Source organism: Sminthopsis crassicaudata, chromosome 4, assembly GCF_048593235.1.
Source record: "Sminthopsis crassicaudata isolate SCR6 chromosome 4, ASM4859323v1, whole genome shotgun sequence".
Taxonomy (NCBI): domain Eukaryota; kingdom Metazoa; phylum Chordata; class Mammalia; order Dasyuromorphia; family Dasyuridae; genus Sminthopsis; species Sminthopsis crassicaudata.
Genome location: NC_133620.1, coordinates 31,068,252 through 31,094,764, shown reverse-complemented (window position 1 = coordinate 31,094,764; position 26,513 = coordinate 31,068,252). Strand labels below are relative to the sequence as shown.

The following is a 26,513-nucleotide window of genomic DNA, read 5'->3' as shown; positions in this document are numbered from 1 at the left end:
AACCAACATATTAGTAAATAGGTTGAATCTGTTTATATCTGTTTGTATGTGGCTTCACAATATAACTAATAGCTGCTATCCCAACTAAGAGCTCAGCAGAATGATCACTTAAATTCTGGCTCACTTGTATGTCTTCAATGTTAATTGCAATTTTCTTTGATAGAGTCCTTAATGAGGATTAATAATCAATGTGCTTGTAAACTAAAGTATAAACACAGTCATAACCTACTAAAAATAAAAATTTTCCTTTTTAGCTCAATGTGTTCTTGAAAACTATTTTAGCAAGAGGAAGGTCAGAAAAGGAAAAAAAAAATTAATATTGGCTACCTTTAACCTAGATTAGCCATCCATGACTGAATTATGCTGCCAGGTGGTGTCCTTGAGTTAACATGGCTAAAAGCTGATTGCATTAGCCAGGCTGAAAACAGGAAAAAGGCAGATAAATAGCATGGCTTTTGGGGTATTGTCTGAATAGCATATTTATGAAATGAGAGATGTTGCAGGTCAGATCCAAGATGGCAGGCAGTAGACAGGTCTTTATGTGAGCTCTTCCTGGTGTCCCTCAGATCAACACCAGATCAAGCCTCTGGACTAGTTTTGGAGTAATGGAACACACAAATTTTTGGACTGGAACAAATTTCCCTTAGAAGATATTTTGGAAGAATTTCCACAAGGTCTATTTCTAGTGGGTGGGGGGGAAAGAGGGGCAGGACAGTGTAGTGATCCAAAGGCAGTGTGGCGATCTGCTCACTGGGGAATCTGTCTGGAGGCTCTTAACCAAAATACAGCAGTGTTGGCTACTCTCCTGGTTCAGAAGCTGGTGGACCAGATTAGCTGAGAGACCTCCAACACAAATACAAAAGGCAAATAGTGAACCTCTGAATCTCAGAATAATGGAACTTGGTCATGCCCACCCAGCACAGTCAGCAGGACCAGCCCAAGGCAGTGAAAAGCCACTGTCACCCCTAGAGGAAGCTTGGGAAAATCTCCCCTTTGCCCTAAGAGCAGAACTCAACCTTTAGAAAATGAGCAAAAAAAGCAAAAAGAGCTCTGATCATAAATAGTGTTTATGGAGAAAGAGAATAGACCTCAAATTCTGAGGACACCAAAGGCAAATCATCTCCAGATGAAGCCCCAAAGGATGATATGAGTTGGTCTCCATTTCACAAGGTTCTCTTGGAAGAATTTTTAAAAAGATCTTAAAAGAGAGAAGAAAAATAGGGAAAGGAAATGAGAATGTTGTAGGAGAGTTTGGAAAAGGAAACAAATTATCTGAAGAAAATTCCTTACAAAATAGATTTGAAAAAGAAACCAACTCATTGAAAAACAGAATTTGTGAAATGGAAAAAAGAATCCAATGAACAAAACAAATCATTTAAAAATTCAATTGGCCAAATGCAAAAGGAGACAAAAAAAAAATTAGAATTGAACAAATGGAAGTGAATGCCTCAATGAGACATCAAGAATCAAACTAAATCAAAAAATGAAAAAATAGAAGAAAAGCTAAAATATTACCTCATTGGAAAAAACAATTGATCTGAAAAACAGATTTAGGAGAGATAATTTAAGAATTATTGGACTTCCTGAAAATCATGATGAAAAAAGAAGCTTAGACATCATCTTTCAGGAAATCATCAAGGAAAACTGCCCTGATATCCTAGCAACAGAGGGTAAAATATCCATTGAAAGAATTCACCAATCACTTCCTCAAAGAGACCCCAAAATGAAAACTCCAAGGAATATCATAGCTAAATTTCAGAATTATCAGATTAAGGAGAAAAATATTGCAAGCAGCCAGAAAGAAACAATTCAAATATCCAGGAGCCACAATCAGGATCACCCAGGACCTAGAAGCTTCTACTTTAAATGATTGAAGGGCCTGGAATCTGCTATTCCAAAAGGCAAAAGAATTAGGATTTCAGTCAAGAATCGATTATCCAGCAAAATTAAGCATTATTTTTCAGGGGAAAAAAATGGATATCCAATAAAACAGGTGAACTTCATTTATTTCTGATGAAAAGACCAGAGCTGAACAGAAAATTTAATCTTCAAATACAGAACTTAAGAGAAACATAAAAAAGGTAAAAAGAAAAAAAAAAACCTGTTTCTTTTAAAAGTTAAAAAGTGTACATCCCTATATGGGAAGATGATATGTTTAACTCTTGAGAACTGTATCTTTATGGTTATACTTAGAAGGTGTGGGTATAATTTGATTATTGTGATAATAAAAAAGAAACTATAGGTGGAAAGGGGATTGTACTAGAAGAAGAAGAAAATGGAGGTAAAATGGGGTAAATTACATCTCCTGAAGAGGCAAAAAAGACCTATTACAATTGAGGGAAAGAAGGGAGGGGGATGAGCATTATGTGAATCCTACTTTCATCAGATTTGGCTCAAAGAGAGAATATCAGACATATTTAGCTTTACAGAGAAACTTGTCTCACCCTATAGGGAAGTGGAAGGGGAAAGGGAAAAGGAAAGGGAGAGGCAAATTACGAGAACTCTGAGGTACCACTACAAACCTCTCAGATTGGCTAAGATGACAGGGAAAGATAATAATGAATGTTAGAGGGGATGTGGGAAAACTGGGACCCTAATATATTGTTGGTGGAGTTGTGAACTGATCTAATCATTCTGGAGAGCAATTTGGAACTCTGCCCAAGGTTATCAAACTGTGCATACCATTTGATCCGGCAGTGTTTTTTTCTATTGGGCTTATATCTCAAAGAGATCATAAAGGAGAAAAAGAGATCAACATGTGCAAAAATGTTTGTGGCGGCCCTTTTTGTAGTGCCTAGAAACTGGAAACTGAGAGGATGCCCAACACTTGGAGAATGGTATATGAATGTTATAGAATATTATTTTTCGATAAGAAATCATTAGCAGGATGATTTCGAAGAGGTCTGGAGAGACTTGCATGAGCTAATGCTAAATGAAGTGAGTAGAACTAAAAGATCATTGTACACAGCAACAGCAAGATTATATGACTGATCAATTCTGGTGTTCATGGCTCTTGTCATTAATGAAATGATTCAGAACAATTCCAATAGATCTGTGATGGAGAGAGCCATTTGTACCCAGAGAGAGAATGATGAAGACTAAATGTGGATTACAACATAGCATTCTCACTATCTCTCTTGTTTGCTTGCTCTTTGTTTTCTTTTTCATTTTTTTTCGTTTTTGATCTGATTTTTCTTGTGCAGCATGATAATTGTGGAAATGTATATAGAAGAACTGTACGTGTTTAACATACTGGATTACTTGCCATCTAGGGGAGGGATGGGGGGAAGAGAGGGAAAAAGATTTGGTACACAAAGTTTTGCAAGGATGAATGATGAAAATTATCTATGAATTTGTTTTGAAAATAAAAAGTTTTAATAATAAAAAAAGAGACCTTGCAAATTGGGGACAAATTTGCAGAGTTTAAATGAATAATCAGAATAAAGCAAATGATAGCAAATATTAGAGCTTTATGGGCTACAAAGTATATATTCACATGCATCTTCTTGTCTGAGCCTCAAAGTAACCTTTTTGAGGACAGAAACACAAGTATTATTAATCCATTTTCCAGATAAGAAAACTGAAGCTCAGAAAGGTTGACTTGTTAAAGGTCACAGAGCTAGGTAAGTATCAGAGCTGTAACTGAAATAGAGGTTTTCAGATTTCAGATTCAACTCCCCTTCACATACAAACACATTTAAAAAGTCTGCCCAGGAGGAATCAGGGACTGTCCTCCTTAATCCTTCTCTCATCTAAAGAATCAGTTCCTGAGGCTGCTTTGATAAAGTTTGCCTTTGGATGTTATTCCCATTACCCTCTTCATACTACATTAAGACAATGGAGTCACCGCTGGGATAATTTACCTGGACTATATGTTTGTGTGTGTCATTTAACTAGGAGAGCAGTCAGAGTTCATGAGATCTGCAGGGAAAGTTGCAGGAAGACTCTGGGATTGAGTTTACCCCAGAGAAGCCTGATCACGTCCCCAAGATGGTGGCCATAAGCTCCTGGACCATGGGGAGCAAAACTGGGCCTGGTCCTTCACTTACTGCAGGTTATGTGGCATTCTGGGACTTTTTAGGGCATGGCCTTTCTAGTAGTTAATTCAACTCAATGAACAATTATTGAATGACTACTATGTGCCACGTCGGTGGCTAAGCTCTAGGAATAAGAAAATCAGTCCCTGCCCTCTAGGAGTTTACAATCTAAAAAAGGAAGATAATATGTAAAATGAGGTAAACCCCAGAACTTTCCTCTTGTGGGGATGGAGCCTCCCTGGTTCATGGTACTGTGAGGCTGAAGAACCCAGAGTTCCTTTGAGGAACTCTCCAGAGAAGGGAAGTTGCTTGGGTGCAATTTGTCTAAATATTTAAAGCTTGTCCTATAACTATAGTCTGTTTTGCAAGTCTAAGAGTTTGCATAAGAAATTAGGTCCTTAATTTCTGTTGCAGCTAAATTCTGTTGCAGGGAAAACACTAGATGGCAACACAATCTAAAAAAAATGATAATACATGTGGCTGCTGAGACATGTTGAAGATTGAACCAGGATTCATGTATCCCTGGTATATCTGTTCTGTATCACTTCCCCATTAGTTTTAATCTTAATTTTCTTTAAAGTTTTTTTTAAAAATTATTGTTGATACCATCAATCAAGAGATTTAGGGAAAATATGGGCATTTAGATGTTATCAAAACAGGATAAAAATTAGTCTGCATTTCAAAAACCTACATAAAAGAGAGACTGAGGATCTATACTTAGTTGTCACGAAGGGCAAAAACTAAATTTATAAATTTATTTATTTATTTTGCTGAGGCAATTGGGGTTAAGTGACTTGCCCAGGGTCACACAGCTAGGAAGTGTTAGATGTCTGAGGTCAGATTTGAACTCAGGTCCTCTTGACTTCAGGTCTGGTGCTCTACCCACTGTGCCACCCAGCTGCCCCCAAACTAAGTTTTTTTAAAAAGCTATTAAATATCTGACTTTTGAGTGTTATCTTCCTTACAAGCAATCCTAGCAATTCAGCTGATGTCAAAGAAATGTAAATGCACAATGCTGAAGAAACCCAGGCTAGCCAAATAATAATTAGTGATAAGCAAATACACATTTCCATATAATGGAAGATGTGGCTGGAATATCTCAAGGCTTAAATATACATGAAGCTAAAGTTAATCACTGGAGCAAACATACCAGAATTTCCAGTAATTGAATCATAGAGGAATCTGTAATAAAAGCTGGAGGCTCTAGTGCCAATGGAGCTTTCATTAGAATGCTCATGATGAAGTCACAGAAGTTCACTTAAGGTACACACTTGTACCTCCTTCTGCATATCAACAATCCTCAGCAGAATCATACTCGCTGGCAATGGAAATTGCCCAGAGAATTAACTGAATCTGTCTTGCTTAGATTTGGAGACTTCCACGCAGAGAAAAAAAGACCCTTTACATTTGAGCTTTTTTTTTTTTTTTTTTTCAGACTCTAGGAGATGAACTATTTGCCACAGAATATAAAAATGCCAAAGAAGGGTTATGATCCTATCTACGCAGGCAACAAGCTGCAAAACCCTTTACTTGCAGAGTCTGAGGAAAATGTACATGCAGGCAACATGACAAATAAAACTGTGGTGGAAAAGGAAAGGCTAAAATCTAGGAAAAATGATCCCTCTTTCAAAGAAAACCTGCGGTAACTTTGCCTCCAATTTCAAAGAATTCAGTACATTTGTCCCTATTTAGAGCCTTTTCTCAGAACTGGTTAAGAAGCTGAGTCCCTTAGTTCCCTGATCAAAACAAAGTTTTTTTGTTTTTCTTTTTTCTAATCCATTAAATCCTACCAGGAAGCAAAGCTATTATAAATTCTACATGTCAGGAGTGTGGCTGGCATACTGAATGCCCAATCATACCCTTCCTTTCCCAGTTATAAAAATCAATTATGTTCTTGGTTCATGAAGTGGGCTAGCTTCAATTTATTTTGTCTAAAGGATGTTTGTATAGAGCTGTTTGCACGTTGTCTCCCCCAGAGATTGTGAGCTCCTGGAGAAAGAGACTGCCTTTTGCCTTTCTTTGTTATCCAGTGCTTAGCAGTGCTTGGCATACAGTAGGCACTTAATAAATGTTTACTTACTGACTGAAGATGTCTATAGAATGCTCAGTTTGAGATATACAACAGACCCCTGGAGATTCTAATTTGGAGGCTAGGAAAGGCTAGGACATAAGTAGTTCTGCTCAGCCACAGCACAGAGTAACTGAATCCAAAATATAATAATATAGAGGGAGAAGGGACAGCACAGAACTCAGAGGCAGCTGGTATGGAGAGCTGGCCTGAAGTCTGGAAGATCTGAGTTCAAATCTCATCCGAGACAGTTAACTAATTCTGGGCAAGTCACTTAACCTTGTGTGACCCAGTTTCCTCAACTGTAAAATGGGGGAAATAGTATCACCGATTTCCTAAGGTTATCATGAAGACCGGAGAAGGTGATATTTTTGAGGTGCTTAGCATAGTTCATGGCACATAATAGGTGCTTATTCCTTGTCCCCTGAAAGATGTGACCTGGATGAAGAGTCAGATGGAACTAGAGGGATCGGAGATGGAGGAGAAGCAGGAGATAGATGAGAGAAGAGGGACACAAGTGTCAAAATAATCTTAAATACAATACATTAAAACCTGACTTGTTATTTTCCCCTCCTCTAAAGCCCTCCTCTCTCCTTAATTTTGCTACTGTTCTTGAGGGGGCCATCATCTCAGCCAGCCAGGTTCGGAACTTGGGGGTCATCCCTGACTCCTCACTCTAATGCCCTCCCCCCAAATGCGATCTGTGATGCTATACCTTTTTGCCTCTGACATGGCCATTTCATTCCTGGTGATGGTGCAGGAACCCGCCACCATACGCCAGGACTGCTGCAATATCTTTCTGGTGGTCTCTCCCCACTTCGGTCCATCTTCCACTCAAAGGTCAAACTGACCAAGACCAATTTACTGACACTGCTCTACTCAATAAACTCCGGTGGCTCCCTATTGTCTCCAGGATCAAATACAAAATACTCTATTTGGCAGTCAGAGCTCTTTATAATTTGCCCTCCTCTTTCCAGTCTAATTACACTTGATTACCCGACATGTACTCCTTGACCTAATGACACTGACTATCTGGCTGTCCCACAAATAAGACCTCCAGCTCTTGGGTTCAATGGCTGTTTCCCATGTCTGGAATTCTTTCCTTTCTCATCTTTGTTTCTTGGATTTCTTCAAATTGCAGGTAAAATCATGCTTTTATAAGAAGTCTTTCCCAATCACTCTCTCTTCCTCTCCCTCCCCCCCCCCTTTTTTTTTTTGGCTGAGCAGTTGGGGTGAAGTGACTTGTCCAGGGTCATACAGACAGGAAGTATTATGTGTCTGAAGCAAATTTGAACTCAGGTCCTCCTGACTACAGGGCTGGTACTCTTATCTACTCCCAATCCTTCTTAAGACTACTTTAGCTTGTGCTGATTATTTCTGATTTGTCCTTTAGATATCTTGTTAGTTCACCATTTTTGGCATGTTGTCTCTCCTATCAAACTGTAAGCTCTGGAATAGGGATCTTTTTGCCTATCCCTAGAACTTAGCACAATGCCTGACACAGGGTAAACTTTTAATAAATTTGTATTTTCTTGGCTTTTATTTAATTACAATGGATCTCTTTTGTAATCTTGTATTTTATGTATTTAAAAACATTTTTCTGAAAAAGGATCTCTAGGCTTTGCTAGCCTGCTAAAGAGGTCCAGGACACAAGGAAAATTAAGAACCTCTGATGTAGCTCATTAATTAATAGAAAAGTGAAATGAAGCAGAGAAGTTAATTGATTGAAAGGTAAAAGGGAGATGGCTCTACAGGCTCATGATAATAATGAGGGCTTCAAGGGCATTTTTCAAAGTGTTTTATAGACATTAAAATACATAAATGTTTTACGGGAGTGGAGGGATCCTACTGGATACAAATCCTGAATGATTTCCAGTGTATCACACTGACTTGGGAGCTTGATCTGCATAGATCAATATATTTAATTGTTTGGTTTGCAAGTGAATATAAAGAAATATTCAGTTTTGCTCAGTAAGAAAGGTAGTGTAGTATAATGGAGGGGATCCTGGACTGGATATCTCCAGATTTGGGTTCTAGTGTTGGATCTGTTATAGACTCTAGGCCCAATTTGGGCATTCTCTGCCTCATCTGTAACACAGAGGAGGCTGTGCCTGATGATCTCATTTTTGTCATCTTCCTCACCAGCACCAGCCCCCCCCCCATCATCGTCATCATCATCACCACCATTATCATCAGTGAATTTTTATAGAGCTTTAAAGTCTGCAAAGTGATTTACCCCTATTATTTATTTGTTGAAATGGAACAATTACTTTGTCTCTGTCTCTTGTCTCTCTCCCCACATTTTATTATGCCAGTTAAGAGCTTTGAAAGTAGGGGGACAAGGGTAAAGGGAGAAAAAGAAAGCAAAGAAAAGAGGAGAGAAGACAGGAAAGAAGGAGGAAAAGGAAAAGAAGAGAAAAAAAGTAGAGAGGGTATATGGAGAGCTGATAGAGGGTGAGTATGAAATTCAGGAAGAGGGTAGATGTGGTCATAGGAAGAACACTGTGGATGGTAGAAAGAGAGTTATTCTACAGGTTGTAAGGGGACTCAATCCAGTGATGACTGGCTCACTCACAGCTGCCTACCAGGGGCAATTTTTTCTGTCTGATTAAAACCTGGTCAGAGCAATATCACAGAATAATAATTATATCACACATCTATGTATATATCACACATCTATATCCATGGATTTTGCATAAATGACCTCATTAGAAATCAAAATTGTGTGAAATAGATGCCTTCTCATTATTCTCATTTTATAAATGAGTAAAATGAAAAAGGAGATGTTAAACCACTCTAGGATCTTTGCCAAGAAAACCCCATGGAACCTTTGTTCACGGGGTCACCCACAGTTGGACACGATTGAACAACTATAACAACAATGAAGGTTGGAGACATATGGTGAGTTGCCTCAGATAATACAGATTTTAAAGATCTGAGGCAGGATCTGAATCAAGTCTTTCCAAGTTCAGCACTCAATGCATTATGCCATGTTGCCCCTTATAGATTAATTACAGCTGAAGACTCTTTCTGTAAATTGGGCCAAGGTCACAAATTCAGTTCCTTTGCGGGTCAGTTGTTTCATTCCGACTCATGGCTGTGGACCTCGGGGAGCAGTCCTCCAAATGCTTGTACTTAGTCTCATAGGCTAAGAGGTAAATAAATGTACATGAGAGTACACATCTAATACCATTAATGGAAAAACCAATCAAAGATCCTACATCCTACTGGTGGTAGGTCAGTAGCAAAATCTTCATATACAAAGAGCAACGTAAAAATGTCTTATTTCATCCCCACAAAGGTGCTGGGATGTAGATAGGGCAGATAGTTTTCTTATCTGTAAAATGGAGGCAACAGAACACCAGAGACCTAATGTAATTTGCCTCATGTCACACAGCTCATAATTGGAAGAAATCAGGCTAATGTTCTGAGAAGTGCTAATCTAGGAAGCCACAGGCTTCTGTTCAAATCCCAGTTCTGACAGTGGGAAGTCAGCCTTCCCGTGGCTTACTTCGGTTTCTTACCAGCTGAAGCATATCTGTGCTCCTTATCTCACAGTGTGGCTGGAAAAATCAAATACCACATAAATGTAAGCTGGTATGATTATTTTAACATCCAATTGTATATAAATATAGGGATAGTTTATGAAAACCCTTGTCAACTGCTTTTGTTTTAAGCTAATAATCCAGATATTCTACTTTGGTAGAAGCAAGCCTATTGAAAAAAGGATATTTTGAACCTAAGCTTTATCTTTTCAAGTTCCAAAATAGTGATTTATTTATGTCCCACTAAGCCAATCTTTCTGTTCCTCCCTTTTATATAGTTTGTTTCTGATCTGGCCGGGCTCAGGTGTTCAGAAGGACATTGTTTCTGATGTCATGGTGCTCGGACTCAAGAATTTTTGATTTCTCTTTATTTCTTACAATTTTATACAATTTGCCTTTTTGAAGGTCAAACTTCTTATTCTTCAGAAACTTTATCTTGGAGAAACTTTAAAACCTAGGGCACGGTAAAATTCTCTTGCCCTTTTTGTCTAGGTTTATAAAGTCTTTTCTCTTTGTTCCAAGGAGCTAATAAAATAATCTGTCTTCTCTAATCCCTCGGGCCCTTCCCAGGCCATTTAACCCATTTTAGAGTATGTAGAGTAGAGTAGAGTAGTGTGCTGACTTCTCCCATTAGAATGCAAGCTCCTTGAGAATTAAAAAAAAAATTCTGGGGAAACTTTTTTAAGGCATTTGGGATTAAATGACTTGCCTAAGGTCACAGAGGTAGGGAATGTTAAGTGCCTTAGGCCAGGGATTGCCTTTCTTTTTGTATTTGTATTCCCAGCATTTAGCACAGTGCCCTGTACACAGTAAGTGCTTAATTAATGCTTGTTGCTTAACTTCTGTGTCTTGCCTCCTTGTAAATTTTTTATAAGATTTATAGGATTTATATTTTTTATAGCTTTACAATTAGAAAGGATCCTAGAGACTCCCTTTGTCTAGAGATGCAGACCAGAAGATTTGAGCTGATCATCCAAAGATCATCAGCTGGTGATGGACACATGAAGGGAATGTGAGTTGCTACAGGGGAAGGCGTGTCCACCTGAAGTCACTGTTCCTATAAATCCCACACAGTGTGCAGGGACAGAGGGAAGAAAAACCAGAACCAGTCAGACTAGTTGGGAGTTGCAAAAATTCAGATGAGAAGACAATGGCCTGGATTCTTTCAATATAGACTTCCAGAAAGTATGAATAGAAAAGCGTTTATTAAGCACTTGCTAAGTTCTGGGGATTCAAGTAGAAAAGGCAAAATCGTCGCTGCCTCAAGGAGCTTTCGTTCTAGTGTGTGTATGTGGGATGGGGGGAGAGGAAGAAAATAACATAAAGCCGGGGGTGGGGGGCTGGAGGGTGAGGGTGGGTTTGGGGGGGGAGGGTTTCAATTGCAGGGCAGATGAAATCACCCAGGGACCCTATAATGTAGAAGCAAAGCAGCTGTTTTTTCCATTCCAAAACTGTTTCTGTTTGTGCTACCCAGCCACTTGATGATGGTGGTGAGAGCTGAATGACCTTCAATGGCTGCTGCTAAGGCGAGGCGGGGAGGCAAAATGTGTTAGAGCCAAGGCCAAATCCCATTTCCCCGGAACATCCCCTGGACGATGGCTCTGGGCTCAGCCTAGGAGCAGGAGCAGGGGTCTGGGTGCACTGCTGCTTTCAGAGCTCTTAGGCATGGGGTTCTGAGAGGATGTGGGGACAGTGGTGTGTCCCATGCTGCTTCTCACACTCGTCTTGTTGCTTCAGCTAGAATGGCTTTGGTCTGTGCTGGCCGTGGCGGGGACGGGGGTCCCTTTCTCCACACTTTGCTCCCCCGGAGGATGGCTGCCACAGGACTGGAAGTGCAGGGACACTACTATTCCCCCGGCCCATTCCAGCCTCCGTCTCAAGTTCGGGGTGCCCGGCTGCCGGCAGCTCTGTCTCTGGCTGTCAGTCAGTGGCTGGGCTCGTGTGATGGGCCAGGATTTAGAAGGCTGTGACGTTATTAACACCAGAAGCTGGGGCAGCTCATCTCTTTCATTTTAGTTCCATTATCTAGAAGTTGTGAAATAAAACTTGCAAATAGGTTGAGTGCCGTGTAAAACTGCTATTCTACACTCACTGAAGTGAGGCATATTTTAGTTGTGCTTTCTTCACACTCCTTTCCTCACGGGAACCTCGGGGCAGTCTTTACTTTTTGACAGGCAATTGCCTCCTTCCTTTCTTTCTTCGTATCCCCGAGGAATCCTGGGAATCACAGATCTGTCCGGGGGAGGCTGGATGGACATGGCTGGAGTAGGCCACACAGTCTCTGACTATCATCTCTCCCTCAATATTGCCTTCCCTTTTAACATTTTCTCTGCGGCTAATTCAGAAATCTGATGCTTCGATGGAATAATATGCTTTAATTGGATGATTGACAGACTGTCTACCATGAAACTGATCTTTATTTAATATGAAATAATGGGCTTGAAAGAGTTTTGAAAAGTGTTCATGTAAGATGTCATTAGAATAATGGGGATTGCAAGACATTTTAATCAAAATATAATTCCCTAATAGACTTTTATTGTTGTTCCCCTTTGAAGATGTTATTAAAAAACAAGGAATGAAATTTACTCTGTGCTGTGGCAAACACTCCAAATATCAGCTGTCCTATTGGCGAAGAGATAGTGTATCTTATTACATGACTTGCAGCAATAATGTGGCCTAGAGAGGCTTTCGGGATACTTGATCAACAGGAAGTATGATGAAACTGTATTGGAAAGGCACAAGCTTCCTAGTTCTGAATATTTATGTTGGGGGTACCTTACTTAATGTTGTTGTTGTTCAGTCACGCCCAACTATTTTGACCCTGTTTGGAATTTTCTTGGCAAAGGCACTGTGTGATTTGCCATTTCTTTCCCCAACAGAATAAGACAAATAGAGTTAAGTGACTTGCCTAGCAAAATGCAGTTAGTAAGTATCTGAGACTGGTTTGAATTCAGGTCTTCCTGACTACAGGCCCAGTGTTCTTTCATTACACCATCAGCTGTCCACTTTACTTTATGCAATATACATATTCTTGAAAGTTATGTGGAAATAAAATTTTAATATGCAATTTAGATTTAAAACTCTGGTTAGAAAAGAGTTGGCAGTACAACTTCTATTGTTGTTCACTGAGGGTTCTGTTAAGTGCTTCCTTACTGTTTAAAAAAATTAATATAAATTTAATAAGTTAATAATTTAAAAAGAAATAAGGAATAAAAAAGCCATAAAATTCAAATGTTTTACATTTTAAAAAAAGAACTAAGTTTTAACAAAATAACAGCAAGTAATCCTTCATGATCTCTTTTTGAAACTTACAATCTGTTTTTCTAATTCTATTTTCTTCAGGATGGATATTTTATGATTTTCCTATATTTCTCTGTATTCTATTACATTGATACGCCAACATTTTTTCAGCCATTCCCAAGAATTATACGTTCAGATTGTTTCTAGTTTTTTCAAAATTATAAATGAAAAACTTTGAATATTTTTGTACATGTCTTTTTTTTTTTTTTTTTTTTATTTAGTCCTCATGCAAAGTGGGATCACTGGGTCAAAGGTATGATTAATTTTTAGACCATTATATGTTGTTAAATCATACCTCAAAAAGATGGTACCAACTTAGAATTTATCCAAGTGTAACAGGATACCTCTTGCGTCAGCCAACAATACATAGTAGTGCAGTGGAAAGAATTCTAGATTAGTAGTCACAGGATTTGGGATTAGCTCCTAAGAGTTGGTGTGAGGATCAAACAAGATGATAATTATAAAGCACTTAAAAGCACATAGTAGGTTTTATATAAATGCTTTTTTTATCCCCCTTTCCTTCTTCAAAACCAATGCAGGTCACTACAATAAATCTGAGTTCAGTTGTCTTTTTAAATAGTTTTCATTTAAATTATTCTCATCATTTTGCATGCTATTCTTTTGATTCTGGGCTGTTGCTTTTTTATTCTGAATTAGTACAGATTAATCTTTTCATATTTCTTTGAAATCCTCATATTCATCATTACTTCCAGTGCAGCAATACATTCCTATACCACAATTTGTCCATTCATTTCTTCAATCGATGGGCATTCACTTTGTTTCCAGTTTTTTTGTGACCACAAAGGGGCTGTTATGAATATCTGGGCATAAAAAATCATTTTCATGACTTCTTGCCACAGCTAATGTTTCCCAAATGACCAAAGAGGGATTCCCTGTGAGGGTAAAGTCCTCAGATGCTCCTATTTGTGACTGATGTGTTAACTACATCATTAAATTCTTGGAGTTCCCGATTTAAGTCTCTTTGGATTTCTTATGCCATTTCCAGTGTCAATTCTGAAATATCAATGTGCATTTCTGGGGCTTTTTGCTTTACCTCTCTGACTACATAATATTTTTATTGTATCATAGCTCGTATTCAACACGCACATTTCTTTTTTTGCTAAGTTTTAATTTTCTTGTGAGAACTTATAGCAATTATTTCTTTTTTGGCATTTTTATTATTACTTTCGAGATCTCTCTGCCATCTTCCCAGAAGCCCTCAAAAGAATCCTTTTATAATGAGAATAACTATACCTTCCTTTATCTTAATTGTAAAAATGAATCTCATGTTATTTTTTTTTTTAAATAGGACAAGGCTGGGTCTGGGATTTATTTCATCAATGTAGAGTACTCCTGAGGATTCCTCCTTCATCCGTGCAGGACATCACCTCTGCAACCTAGAATTTTGAAGAAGTGTCTGGGGGTGTTGGAAGGTTAAGTCCAGGGCCAAAGAGCCTGTAAGTGTCAGAAGCACAGCTTGGGCTTAGGTCTTCCTTGTTCCAGAGCTGGTTCTCCATGTACTATGCCAAACTACCAATAATTATAAGACTTCCTATAATTTATAAATCCTTGTTAGAACAATTTGGCAAAACAAAATTACAGTAAGCAAAATGCATCTTTATAGTTTGAAAGTCATGACTTAAAGGACAATTACTTTAATATTGTTTAGATTATTAAAAGGCTATTCAATAAACTCTAAATCATAAAAGATCAATACTTACTATTATTTTCTTACAGTCCTGCCCTCTGCATAGTTCTGTATAAGTAGAATATTGGCCATATATAATCCAACTTCCAATAAATACTGCCAGCCAGGAAAAGAAAAGGTATTTCATCCGCATGTATGAAAAGCGAGCCTGTGTATATAAAAGAAGAGGGAACAATACTCATTTATTCAGCAGGGATGGTCGGCTTTAGTGCGGCTAGAACATGATTTCCTCTCTACTCTGGAAGCGTCCAGGCAGCCAGTTGGGATACATTCTAATCTTTCATATAGCAGTTCGAGAACAAAGTGCACTTTCAATGACGGCAACAGCACTGGGGATAGGAAAAGGAAGCCTGTCCATCCTGACAAAGAAAAGGGACAAAATCCTCTTTGAATCATAGAGTCTTTCAAAGACCATCATCAGCCAAAGGTATTTATTAAACAGGAGCACACAGCACTGATTGGGCTGGGGACAGGGCTAGATCAGGTATGAAGATAAAGTTCTGGCTTTCTAAGCACTCACAAAGAGCTGTTTCAAACAAGGATCTTAGGGGATTTTGTGAATAAGGATGATAATACCACTTTTGTAGAAACAGGGACAGGGAATCTGGTTGCGTGCCAAAGGTCTCCCGGAACAGCAAAACCAGAATTAGAAATGGGATTGTGTATTCCTATCCCTTCATTACATGTGCCATGGATACTTTTTAAATTCAATCATCTAATGCCTGACCTAGATGTGATGTTAGAAATAGTAGAAATATTATAAATTAAGGCAGAAAGCATATTGGAAGGAGGGACAAGTTAAATTTTCAACATCAAATTGGGGAGTCAATTCAGCTATACTTAAATAGATTTTGCTTCTAGGGATGCTCAAAGAATTTCGGTCCTCTGAGGCCTTTGGAAAATTCATATCAACTGAAAGCCACAAATATCAAGGTAAGCATCTCATTTCCTCCCTCAAACCTTTGGCAGCAGTTGGAATCACAATTCTGGCCCCAAAGAAGTATCCCTTCTTTCCATCTTTGCAGAGATGCTGGATTATGGATGTATCACATGTAGACCAGGGATAATATCTTATTTACTTCTGCTAAATTGTTTTTAACCTTTCTTTTTGAAAAATCCTTCATTATGAGGAATGGCTTGCTGGATGTGGAAGAGAGAGATATTTAGAAATGAAGGTGAAAGAAAAACAAAATGAATAACAATTTAAAAATAAATAAGGTTAAGTAAAATGCTGATGGACATGTTTTAAAGTTGTTTTTAAGGGCGTTTTTTAAGAGTGACTAAGGGCATGAGGTCACCATGTTTTCTAAAAGTCAGAATGCAAAGTAATGTTAGGTTTTTTTTTTTTTTTAAAGATTGTCATTTTAGTTCTAAGTTATCATATTTTACATGATTCTAGTATATAAGATCTTGAAATAAGAATTTTGCCAAAACCAGGAAAGAGAGTCTGCTACAGAATTTTAATTCCCTATGCCATTTAAATGGTCTATACATGTGTTTATATATATACATGTATATGTACTTTAATGTAGGGACAAAGTGACATCATAAGAAAATTTAGGAGAAAGGAAGAAATTACCTTTCAGATTTATGGAGTGGGGACCAAATATCATATAGAAAAGAACACAGAGGAGAGATAGGCAACTTTGATCATATAAAATAAAACCTTTTTTACACAAGCAAATCTAATGTAATAAAAATAGGAAAAGAAACAAATAACTGCGGGAAAATCTTTGCAGCAAGTTTCTCTGAAAAAAAGATCTCATATGCAAAAGCTATATAAAGAACTGGTTCAAATTTATAAAACTAAGTCATTCTCCAAAAGATAAATGGTCAAATACTGTGAATAGGCAATTTCCAAAGGGAAAAATCTAAACTATAAACAACTATGTTCAAAAAATGCTTCAAATCTCTAATAATTAGAGAAATGTAAATTAAAGAAATTCTATTGTTCCATCTCATTTCTGTATGTTTGCAAAGATGACAAAAGAGAAGAATGATAAATGTTGGAGGGGCTTTGGTTAAATAGACACACTAATGCACCATTAATGGAGACGTGGATTAGTCCAGCCATTTGGGGATGCAATTCAGAACTATGATCCCCAACTTATTAAACTGTGCTTATGGTATGGAAATGTCACAACTAAACCTACACCCCAAAGAGACTAAAGAAAGAGGAAAAGGACTCAGATGTACAAAAATATTTATGGCCACTTTTTCAAGTAACCTCAAACTAAGTGGATGATCATCTACTGGGAAATCATTGAATGATATAATGGGATGATATATGGGATGGAGTATTACAGTGCCATAAAAATGGAACTAGCCCTTGTACCAGACCCTTTGAAGAATGGGAGAGAGAGGAACAAAATAATTAAATGGGTCCCTAACCATACTGTGGTCTTGCATTAGTAGCTTGCTTTTTTACAGGACCTTTTTGATCACCATTGCTATGAAGGCTCCCCTCTTTTGCTTTAATGGAGTACTGTAATGAATAGGCACTTTCAATTGCTTTCCTCATTCACTAATACCTATAACTTAGACTCACTCTCTGTGAAGGATAAACTCCTTTTGCTTTTATCTTTCCATATACTGTCCATATACTGTCCTCCCTGTCCAGTTCCCTCCATCCCAAGACAATCCCTAATGTTCATCATTCTCTATTTGTCCCTTCCACGATAGGTCCTGTAAATTCCACTCAATTGTTAACAAATTCTCCTTCATTTTAGATCTTTCCCTATCCTGTTACTGACTTTCCTGTACCAAGAGAAATCTGGCTTTCTCCATATGAGACCACATCCTGGCCACCCCTTCTAGAAGCCCTTCTTTCATGCCATGAATGGATGAGAAAGCCTTTATTAAGTAGTTACAGCATGTCACCCAGTGTGCTATGCCCTAGGAATACAAACAGAAAAGGAAGTCATTCCTGTTCTCCAGGAGCCCCCATTTTAACTGGGGAGAAGTTGGTATAAGCCTTGCTCGGCACTGACACGCCCAGACCCACTCTGCCTCCTCTGAGGTTCACTCTATATCCTCTTAAACTAGTCTCTTGTTGCTGCCATCTCCCAGCCTCTGGTCACTTTCCTTCTTTTTGGGGGGATTTGGTCTTCTCTATCCCAAACCCCTGTGTTCATAGTTGTTCAGATATTTCAGTCATGTCTGACTTTTCTTGATCCCATTTGGGATTTTCTTGGCACAGATCCTGGACTTGTTTGCCCTTTCCTTTTCCAGCTCATTTTACAGAAGAGGAAACTGAGGCAGAGTTAAGTCACACAGCTAGTAAGTACCTGAGACAAAATTTGAACTCAGGAAGATAAATCTTCCTGGCACTCAATCTACTGCTCTGTGTTCCTGATAGGGGCCCTGATGTTAATGTTAATCCTGAGTTCTCTTCAAATACTCTGGTCTCCTAGTTCATCAGCCTCCTTCCCATTATCCCCATCTTTACTCTTCCTCAGTTATCTAAAGGGTGACCCCACCATTACCTCAAACGCTCCCACTTCCAAGATTCTGAACTCTGAAATTCCTCTGATCATTATGTACCATCATCCCATATCTTCTTCAAACTGTTCTTTGTCCGACATCACTTTGAGTCCTGGAAAAAGCTCAGTCTTACTCCTTTTTGCCCATCACTACACTTGGTCCTTTTCCTAGAATGTGTTCCCCATGCTCCTTATCAGTAAAGGTTAGGGAAGGAAGGGACAGAGGATAATTCTTCCAGTTTCCTTTAAGCTGACAAGTGTGATATCAGATTTCACAGCTTGGAGGTGGGCCAGTTCTTGTTCAGACCTATTTCTTTCACGCCCGTCTGGCAGCCAATTCAACCTCGTGGTCACTAGAACAGATGATGCTGAATGCTTGAGCCTGTGAAACTGAGGTTCCTACTCTACCTGAGGTGACCCTATTAAACCACAGGGTGCTGCCACTAAGCAAAACCCAGGCCGAGCACCCAACTGGTCTCTTTTTCCTGAGGAATATATTGTTCTCCATTTATTACTCTGAAACTCTCCCCACAGATTTCTCCTCTCCCCCAATAATTTACAAAAATCATTCTAATTTTTCAAAACTGTCCATTTCTTTTTTGGCAGATTCTCATCTTATAAAAATTAAAAAGAGCTATATCAAGGGCTCTGGGATTATAATATAAATTAGACAACAACCTCCTGCCCTTTAGAAGACTATAATATAATTAAAATGAGACAGATTAATCAGCACACACATAAAGGCTATCCCCAGGCAATAATCTTGTTACATTTTAAAAATTTGGCAGTTGCTTAGAAGTTAGAAAACATTTTCTCATAAAATTGTGTTATATACAATACTAAAGTAGGGAAAATACTATTTACATGCAATGGAAAATGATAGAAAACAGCCCTATTGTAATCACAGAATACCAGCGTATGATATAGAATATAAGGATCTCAGGCAATAATAAGAAGTCATATTTATTTTTTACAGATCTTTAAGGTTTGCAAAACACTTCTTTCACAGAACCTTCTGAATAAAGATAGTGTATTATCATCCCCATTTTACAGATGTGGTGCTGGGAGGTCACACAATGTCAAAGTCATGATTTGAATTCAAGTGTCCTGACTTGAAGAATCTACCTTCTTCCTGCTATACCAGGTTGCTTCTCAATAAAAAGCCTCCCTTAGTCCAAGCTCCCAGGTTTGGAAACTTTGAAAAATTTAACTGTAAATGATTATATACTGTGGTAAAGAGGAGTAGAAAAAAAACAGAACATGAGAATCTCTAGGGGGAAATAATTCAAATTTCTTAGTGGTATAGTTACATTACACCTGTCCCTGCCCCTAACTCAACTACCCCAACAGATATGTATATATTTCTTTCTTTCTTTTTTTTTGCTGAGGCAATTAGGGCTAAGTGACTTGCCCAGGATCACACAGCTAGGAAGTATTAAGTGTCTTGAGGCCAGATTTAAACTCAGGTTCTCCTGACTTCAGGCCAATGCTCTATCCACTGTGCTATCTAGTAGCTCCTGGGCATATTTTTTAATGGATTTTTCACTTGGTCTGTCTTTGTTTTCATTTTCTTTGAATTCTTCCTCTCCAGGCTGTCCTACTACTCTGTCTCTCTGTGACATGATCATAGCTCACTCTATCCCTGGATTATTTCTCATATTGAAATTACCCTCCTGCCATTGGGGCCTCTCTAATTGGCTAGTTCTATGAGGAACTGATTTAAGGAGCAGGTCCAATTACCATTTCTTTATTCCTCTCTAGCCTGTATTGCTGATTCATCTCCAAGGGACTTTCTTTACCAGGCTTCTACTCTTGGTTGTAAAACCTTTAGACAGTGCCTGGTGCATAATAGGGGCTTAATAAATGCTTACTCCCTTCCTTCCTTTTTCTTGCGTGTTGGGATAGGGACTTTGTCCAAGCTTTCTCTAGACTCTAGCTGGACAAGATCCACAGACCAGGTTGTTTGCCTTTCAGATTGGAGTAGAGATGGAAACACTGAGGAAATTCATCACTAACTTTTCTAAGACACAATCCCCAAAGCCCTTGTTCTCCTAAGGCATGGGAATGCTATAAGATCTGTTCCCCTCTCTCGAGTTTAACTACAGGCATATGTTGGAGGTTTTGAGGGTTTGGCTCCAGGCCACTGCAATAGGGCAAGTATCACGAGAGAGTGAATATCTCAATAAAATGAATTTATCAATAAAGCGAATATAGCAATAAAGTGAGTCACATGATTTGTTGGTTTCCCAGTGCATATAAAAGCTATGTTTACTCTATACTGTGGTGTATCAAGTGTGTAATAGCTTTATATCTAAAAAACAATGCACATATCTCAATTAAAAATACTTTATTGCTAAAAGTGCTAACCAACATCTGAGCCTTCGGTGAGCTTAACCATTTTGCCGGTGGAGGGTCTTGCCTCGATATCGATGGTTGTTGCTGATCAGTATGGTGGTGATTCTAGTGAGAAGTGGAGCACGGTCTTTCTCTCTCCTGATATAAAGATGACTCTCTCTACCAGCACTGACTGACCACAGTGGTTGGTATAGGGGCCGGCAGTAATTTTTATCTGCTTTTTCTTAATCTGAAGTGAGTGACCCTAAGAGGGACTTGTCCCAAAGGCCTGTTGAGTTTGGCATCTCTGGAGATCCCATGGGAGTCCAGTGATAATCAGACTGTTACTAGAGCAGCAGTGGTTGGTAGCAGGGGAGGCTTCCAGATGAGAAGGGGGGAAGAGGGCATAGAGAGAAGAAGAAGAAAGAGAGATGTAGAGAGAAAGAGAGACACAGAGATAGAGACAGAGACAGAGAGAGACAGAGATAGAGACAGAGAGGAGACAGAGAAAGGGAGAGAAGAAAAAGAGACACAAAAAGAGAGATTGACACACACATACATACACACACACACACACACACACACACACACACACACGCCACTGGAAAGAAGGTAAAGCCTGGGGCTGAGGCAAGATGCCTAATTAGCAGTATTATACAACTGCTCTATATTCTGATAAGGCTTAACACAGCCTCCCAACTGATTACACCCATAGCTGTAAGTTACTGAATGTTAATAATTCTGCAAATGCTCACTGATTCTTACATTTTGCATTTCTGTTTACAAGCAATCTCCCTGTCCTATATCTTATTTCTACTGTACCTTTAGTCCCTCTCCTGGATGCACACACTCTTTGCATGATTTCTCCCCCATTAGATGGGAAGCTCTCAGAAATCAAGGATTATTATTATTTTTTTGTATCCTCAGCACTTAGCATAGTACCTGACACATAGCAACACTTAATAAATACTTGTTGACTCGTGGACTTTTACCTTCAAACCCCATCCCTCCCCATTCTGGAGAGAAACCAGGTAGGAGCCATAATTCAAACTGTAATTAGCAGCATCCTTAGGATTCTGGAGTGGGAGCTTGTTAATGAGCTAGTGAGTTAAAGGTAGGCTCCCTTAGCAATGAAAATAAATGAACCTCATCATAAACTACCCTAGCTATGTCCATTTCATTCATTCATTCATTTATTTGTCTTTCTTTCTATCTACCTACCCATCCACTTATCTATGTTTATTTGTAAGAAAGTGGTGATGATTTTCTTTCAGCATATTTTGGCACTAGTACAAGCATCTGGGGCAAACCTCAAGCTCACTTTGTAGTAGTTCTCATCTCTCCCCCTCACCTCCATGGTTGGAGCAATTAAAAATATGGACTAGCTTTTAGTAGTAGATTGAGTGCTGTAGTCAGTATGGAACTCTTGAATGGACCCCGATGGCATCTATATGCCTGCAGATGAAAATGCACAGGCTGAGCAGCAATGGATTCTGGAACTAGGGCAACCTGTCCATCTACCCTGAAACTCCTCTGTTCTTACCTTGCAGCTGCTGCCTGTTCCTTTTTCCCATGTCCCCTGGATTTTTGTAGAAGTAATGATCATGTCTTTCCATGTGTGCCCATGGGAGATGATATCATGCATATGCAAGTTTTCCTGGGCCAGCTTGAATCACACCAGACTAACTGAAAGAGTTCCTTTTCTGGTTCATGGAATGGAAATATCCTTATATAAAAATGAGGATTCTGAATTACATGGTATCGCATGGTTGGGAGGTTAACATAAGATGTATCTGTCAAAGGTTGGTGAACGGATCTAGGTTCTGTTTCTCCCAAGATTTGAGCGCTGAGGAAATTTCCTGGATTTGGTGAAGAAAGGTGTGAAGGAGGTGAAATATATGATGGACCAGGTACTAACAGCATGAGCTTCTAAGGAATAGGACAGGTCTCCAGGTTCAAGAAGTCTCAGCACTTGTGTTTTAGAAAGGACACTTTTTGCTCCATCACGTGGAGGGTTCCATAAGAACAGAAGAAAGATTGGAAAAGAGAACAGAGATATCAGGTTTGGCTGGGGGTGATAAGGAGGTATTGGGAAAGTACTGGAGGAGGTGGGTGTGGTTGGAGGAGACAAAGAGAGACCAGAGACTCCATAGGGAGGGCTGTGCTTAACCAAGAGTTATTGGTTATGGGTGCTAGAGCAAGAAGATGCTCTTTTTTTGTCTTTACCAAAATTTCCTGGGGAAAAAATATAGAGATGAAGTCTGAGTATGAAGGGAAAAGGACTATATGACAGTGGGATTTGGGGCTAGATGGGACATTTTAACAATATCCAGTTCATTTCTCTCATTTTATAGATTAAAAAACTGAGGCCTATAGAGATGAATGAAGTTTATTGGCTAACTAACATCATTAGTAGGAGAACCAAGACCACATTATTCAATGCCAAAAGCATTGTTGTTACCAGGAAATCAGGGATTGAATGGGGAATACTTTGAGCAGAAACAGGGTCGCTATTAGGAGCTAGGGCAGAGTCCAAAGGGGTAAGTCAAGAGACAATGGGAAAGGCAGATTTTAGGGATTCGATTTCTTTAACAAAAAATGGCCTTCAGTTGCTGTACTAGAGTTATTATTTTTTTGGTCAGCATCTTAATGGTTTTTTTGGCCTGGCAATACTATCTACAAGTCAGAGCCAGTTGCAGGGCTCACCAAATTCACTAGAGTTGAAGAGTTCCCATCCCTATTATCTTCATTACTTTCCATGACAACGGCCATCTCTAAGACAAGAAATGCACTTTGTAAGATATGCTCTGCCATTCAGTCTGGGAGATACCAGGATGGAGAAAGGCTCCTTTCTTTTATCAGTTTCTTGTAACATGTTCTGATGATATTTGGTCTTTCCGAGGAGATAGACTTCCAAAAAATATTTCTAGTCTGATCTTGTAGAAATATTCACTAACGGTACCACGAAACTGTTTTTCAAATTCACATTAAACATTATAAAGTCTTGGAAGATAACATTTTTTTCACAGATTCTCCCTCCTGCATGTCTAATTTAATAATACCATAAGCACTTTTGTTTTTATAGAACTCTCAAACAGTTATATCTTCCAGTTTCCCCTGTTATATTTTTGCTCATTATATGTATGAAGTTACACAAAATGTACTTCTTCATTAGCTATGTCCTCCTCCTTCGCTCCCAAAGCAAGGAAAATAAAGGAACCAAAAATATGCTTTATTCTGCACTTAGAAGTCATCAGTTCTTATGCTCAAAAAGTTATCAAACTGTGTATACCCTTTGATCCAGCAGCGTTGCTACTGGGCTTATATCCCAAAGAGATCTTAAAGAAGGGAAAGAGACCTGTATGTGCAAGAATGTTTGTGGCAGCCTCTTTGTAGTGGCCAGAAACTGTAAACTACGTGGATGCCCATCAATTGAAGAATGACTGAATAAATTGTGGTATATGAATATTATAGAATATTATTGTTCTGTAAGAAATGACCAACAGGATGATTTCAGAAAGGTCTGGAGAGACTTACATGAACTGATGCTGAGTGAAGTGAGCAGGATCAGGAGATCATTATATACTTCAACAACAATACTATATAATGATCAGTTCTGATGGACATGGCCTCTCCAACAAAGAGATGAACCAAATCAGTTCCAATAGAGCAGTAATGAACTGAACCAGCTACACCCAGTGAAAGAATTCTGGGAGATGATTATGAACCACTACATAGAATTTCCAATCTCTCTAATTTTGTCTGCCTGGATTTTGGATTTCCTTCACAGGCTAAATGGATACTACTTCAAAGTCTGATTCTTTTTGTTCAGCAAAACAACTGTTTGGTCATGTATACATATATTTAACTTATATGCTAACATATTTAACATGTATCGGTCAACCTGCCATCTGGGGTGGGGGGAAGGAGGGGAAAATTTGGAACAAAAGTTTTGGCAATTGTCAACGTTGTAAAATTACCCATGCATAAATCTGGTAAATAAAAACTATTATTATTTAAAAAAAAAAAAGTCATCAGTTCTCTCTCTAGACGTGGATAGTATTTTATATCATGAGCCTTCTAAAGTGGTGAAGGATCACTGTATTCATCAGTTATTAAGTTTTTTATAGATTATCTTTACAATATTGCTAGTCTTCTTCTTCTATTATTCTACATAATACTACTACTATTATTCTTCTGATTCTGCTCACTTCACTTTGTATTGGTCCCTATAGGTTTTCCCAGGTTTTTCTGAACCCATCCCCTTCATCACTTTTTATATACCACAATCTGTTTGCCATTCCCCAGTTGATGGGCATCTCCCTACTTCCCAATTTTTTGCCACCACAAAGAATGATACCATAACTATTTTTGTAATGTAGATCCTTTTTCTTTTTTTGTTGCTCTCTTTGAGATACAGAAATAGTAATGGTATTGCTGGATCACAGGGTATGCACAATTGTATAGCCTTTTGTGCCTAGTTCCAAATTGTTCTTCAGAATGATTAAGCTAGTTCACAGCTCTACAAACTCTGCATTAGTATTCTATTTTCTCACTTTCCTTCCAGCATTTATCATTTTCCTTTCTGTCATGTTAGCTAATCTGAGATGGCACTTTAGAGTTGTTTTAATCAGCATTTCTTTGATTATTGGTGATTTAGAGTATTTTATGTGATTATTTATAGCTTTGATTTTTTTCCTCTAAAAAGTGCTTGTTCATACACTTTGACCATTTATTACTTAAGGAATGGTTCCTCTTTTTATAAATTTGGCTCAGTTTTCTATATTTTTGAAAAATAAGACCTTTACTAGAGAAGCACACCATAATTTTTTTTTTTTTTTGCCACAAGCTTCCTGCTTTTCTTCTAGTTTTGATTGTCTTGATTTTGTTTGCACAAAACCTTAATTTTATACAATCAAAATTGTCCATTTTATCTCCTATAATTCTGAAAAAATTTTTTTTCTTTTAATGGCATTTTATTTTTCCAAATACATGTAACATTCACCTTCACAAAACCTCGCATTCCAAATTTTTCTCCCTTTCCTCTCCCTACCCCCTACCCAAAACAGCAAACAATCTGATATAATTTAAATGATAGTTAAATTCTTCTGAATTTCCATATTTGCCATACTGAAGAAAAAAAAATCAGAACACAAGGAAAAAATGAGAAAAAAAAGAAAAAACAAGCAAGCAAGCAAAAAACAAACAACAACAACAACAAGGTGAAAATACTATCCTTTGATCCATATTCAATCCTCAAAATTCTCTCTCTGGTTGTAAATGGCTCTTTCCATCACAAATCTATTAGAATTCTTTGAATCACCTCATTGTTGAGGAGAGCCAAATTCATCACAGTTGATCATCACATAATCTTGTTATTACTATGTACCATATTCTTTTGGTTCTGTTCACTTTACTTAGCACCCTGATAAATATATATATATACATATATATATTTTTTCTCCTCCCCTCCCCCCAGGCTGGGGTTAAGTGACTTGCCCAGGGTCACACAGCTAGGAAGTGTTAAGTGTCTTGAGATCACATTTGAACTCGGATCCTCCTGAATTCAGGGCTGGTGCTCTATCCACTGCGTCACCTAGCTGCCCCATCCTGATATATTTTTAAAGTGAAAAAAATATTCTGTGAATTCGCTAACTAGCTACCATATCCATTCGTGTCATGGTATATAAATGGCAAAAATCTTGGAAGAAAACTTAATGAATTTCCCAGGAGGATCTTATCTAGAAGCACATTTCAGAAGTGAAACAAATTTTTATTCCAGGATATTATGGAATATTATAGGGCTGAGACAATGGATCTGATTACAAGGAAGTGTATTACTCCCCATCATCAATATTGCGTTATGATCTAATATCCTGACAATTCTCAAGCTTGGGGCAGCCCCATCTGCATTTTCTATTCCTAATCTCTCACTGCTGAACACTGTCCAAAACATTACGAATTCATATTATGTAATCTCAACTGCATCCTCACTGCTATGTGATAAAAATTTTTTTCCTTCCGGATTGAAACTGTCAT

At 38.3% G+C, this 26,513-nt stretch overlaps 1 protein-coding gene across 2 annotated transcripts in view; it reads right to left on the bottom strand.

The window, feature by feature from the left end:
* The window catches only part of DIPK1A (divergent protein kinase domain 1A), a 106,839-nt gene that overhangs the window by 14,116 nt on the left and 66,210 nt on the right, over positions 1 to 26,513 (bottom strand). For both annotated transcript variants that reach the window (XM_074266221.1, XM_074266222.1), the window contains exon 2: positions 14,672 to 14,806. In XM_074266221.1, the coding sequence (XP_074122322.1) occupies positions 14,672 to 14,806 (135 nt within the window). The remainder of the gene's footprint in view (positions 1 to 14,671; positions 14,807 to 26,513) is intronic.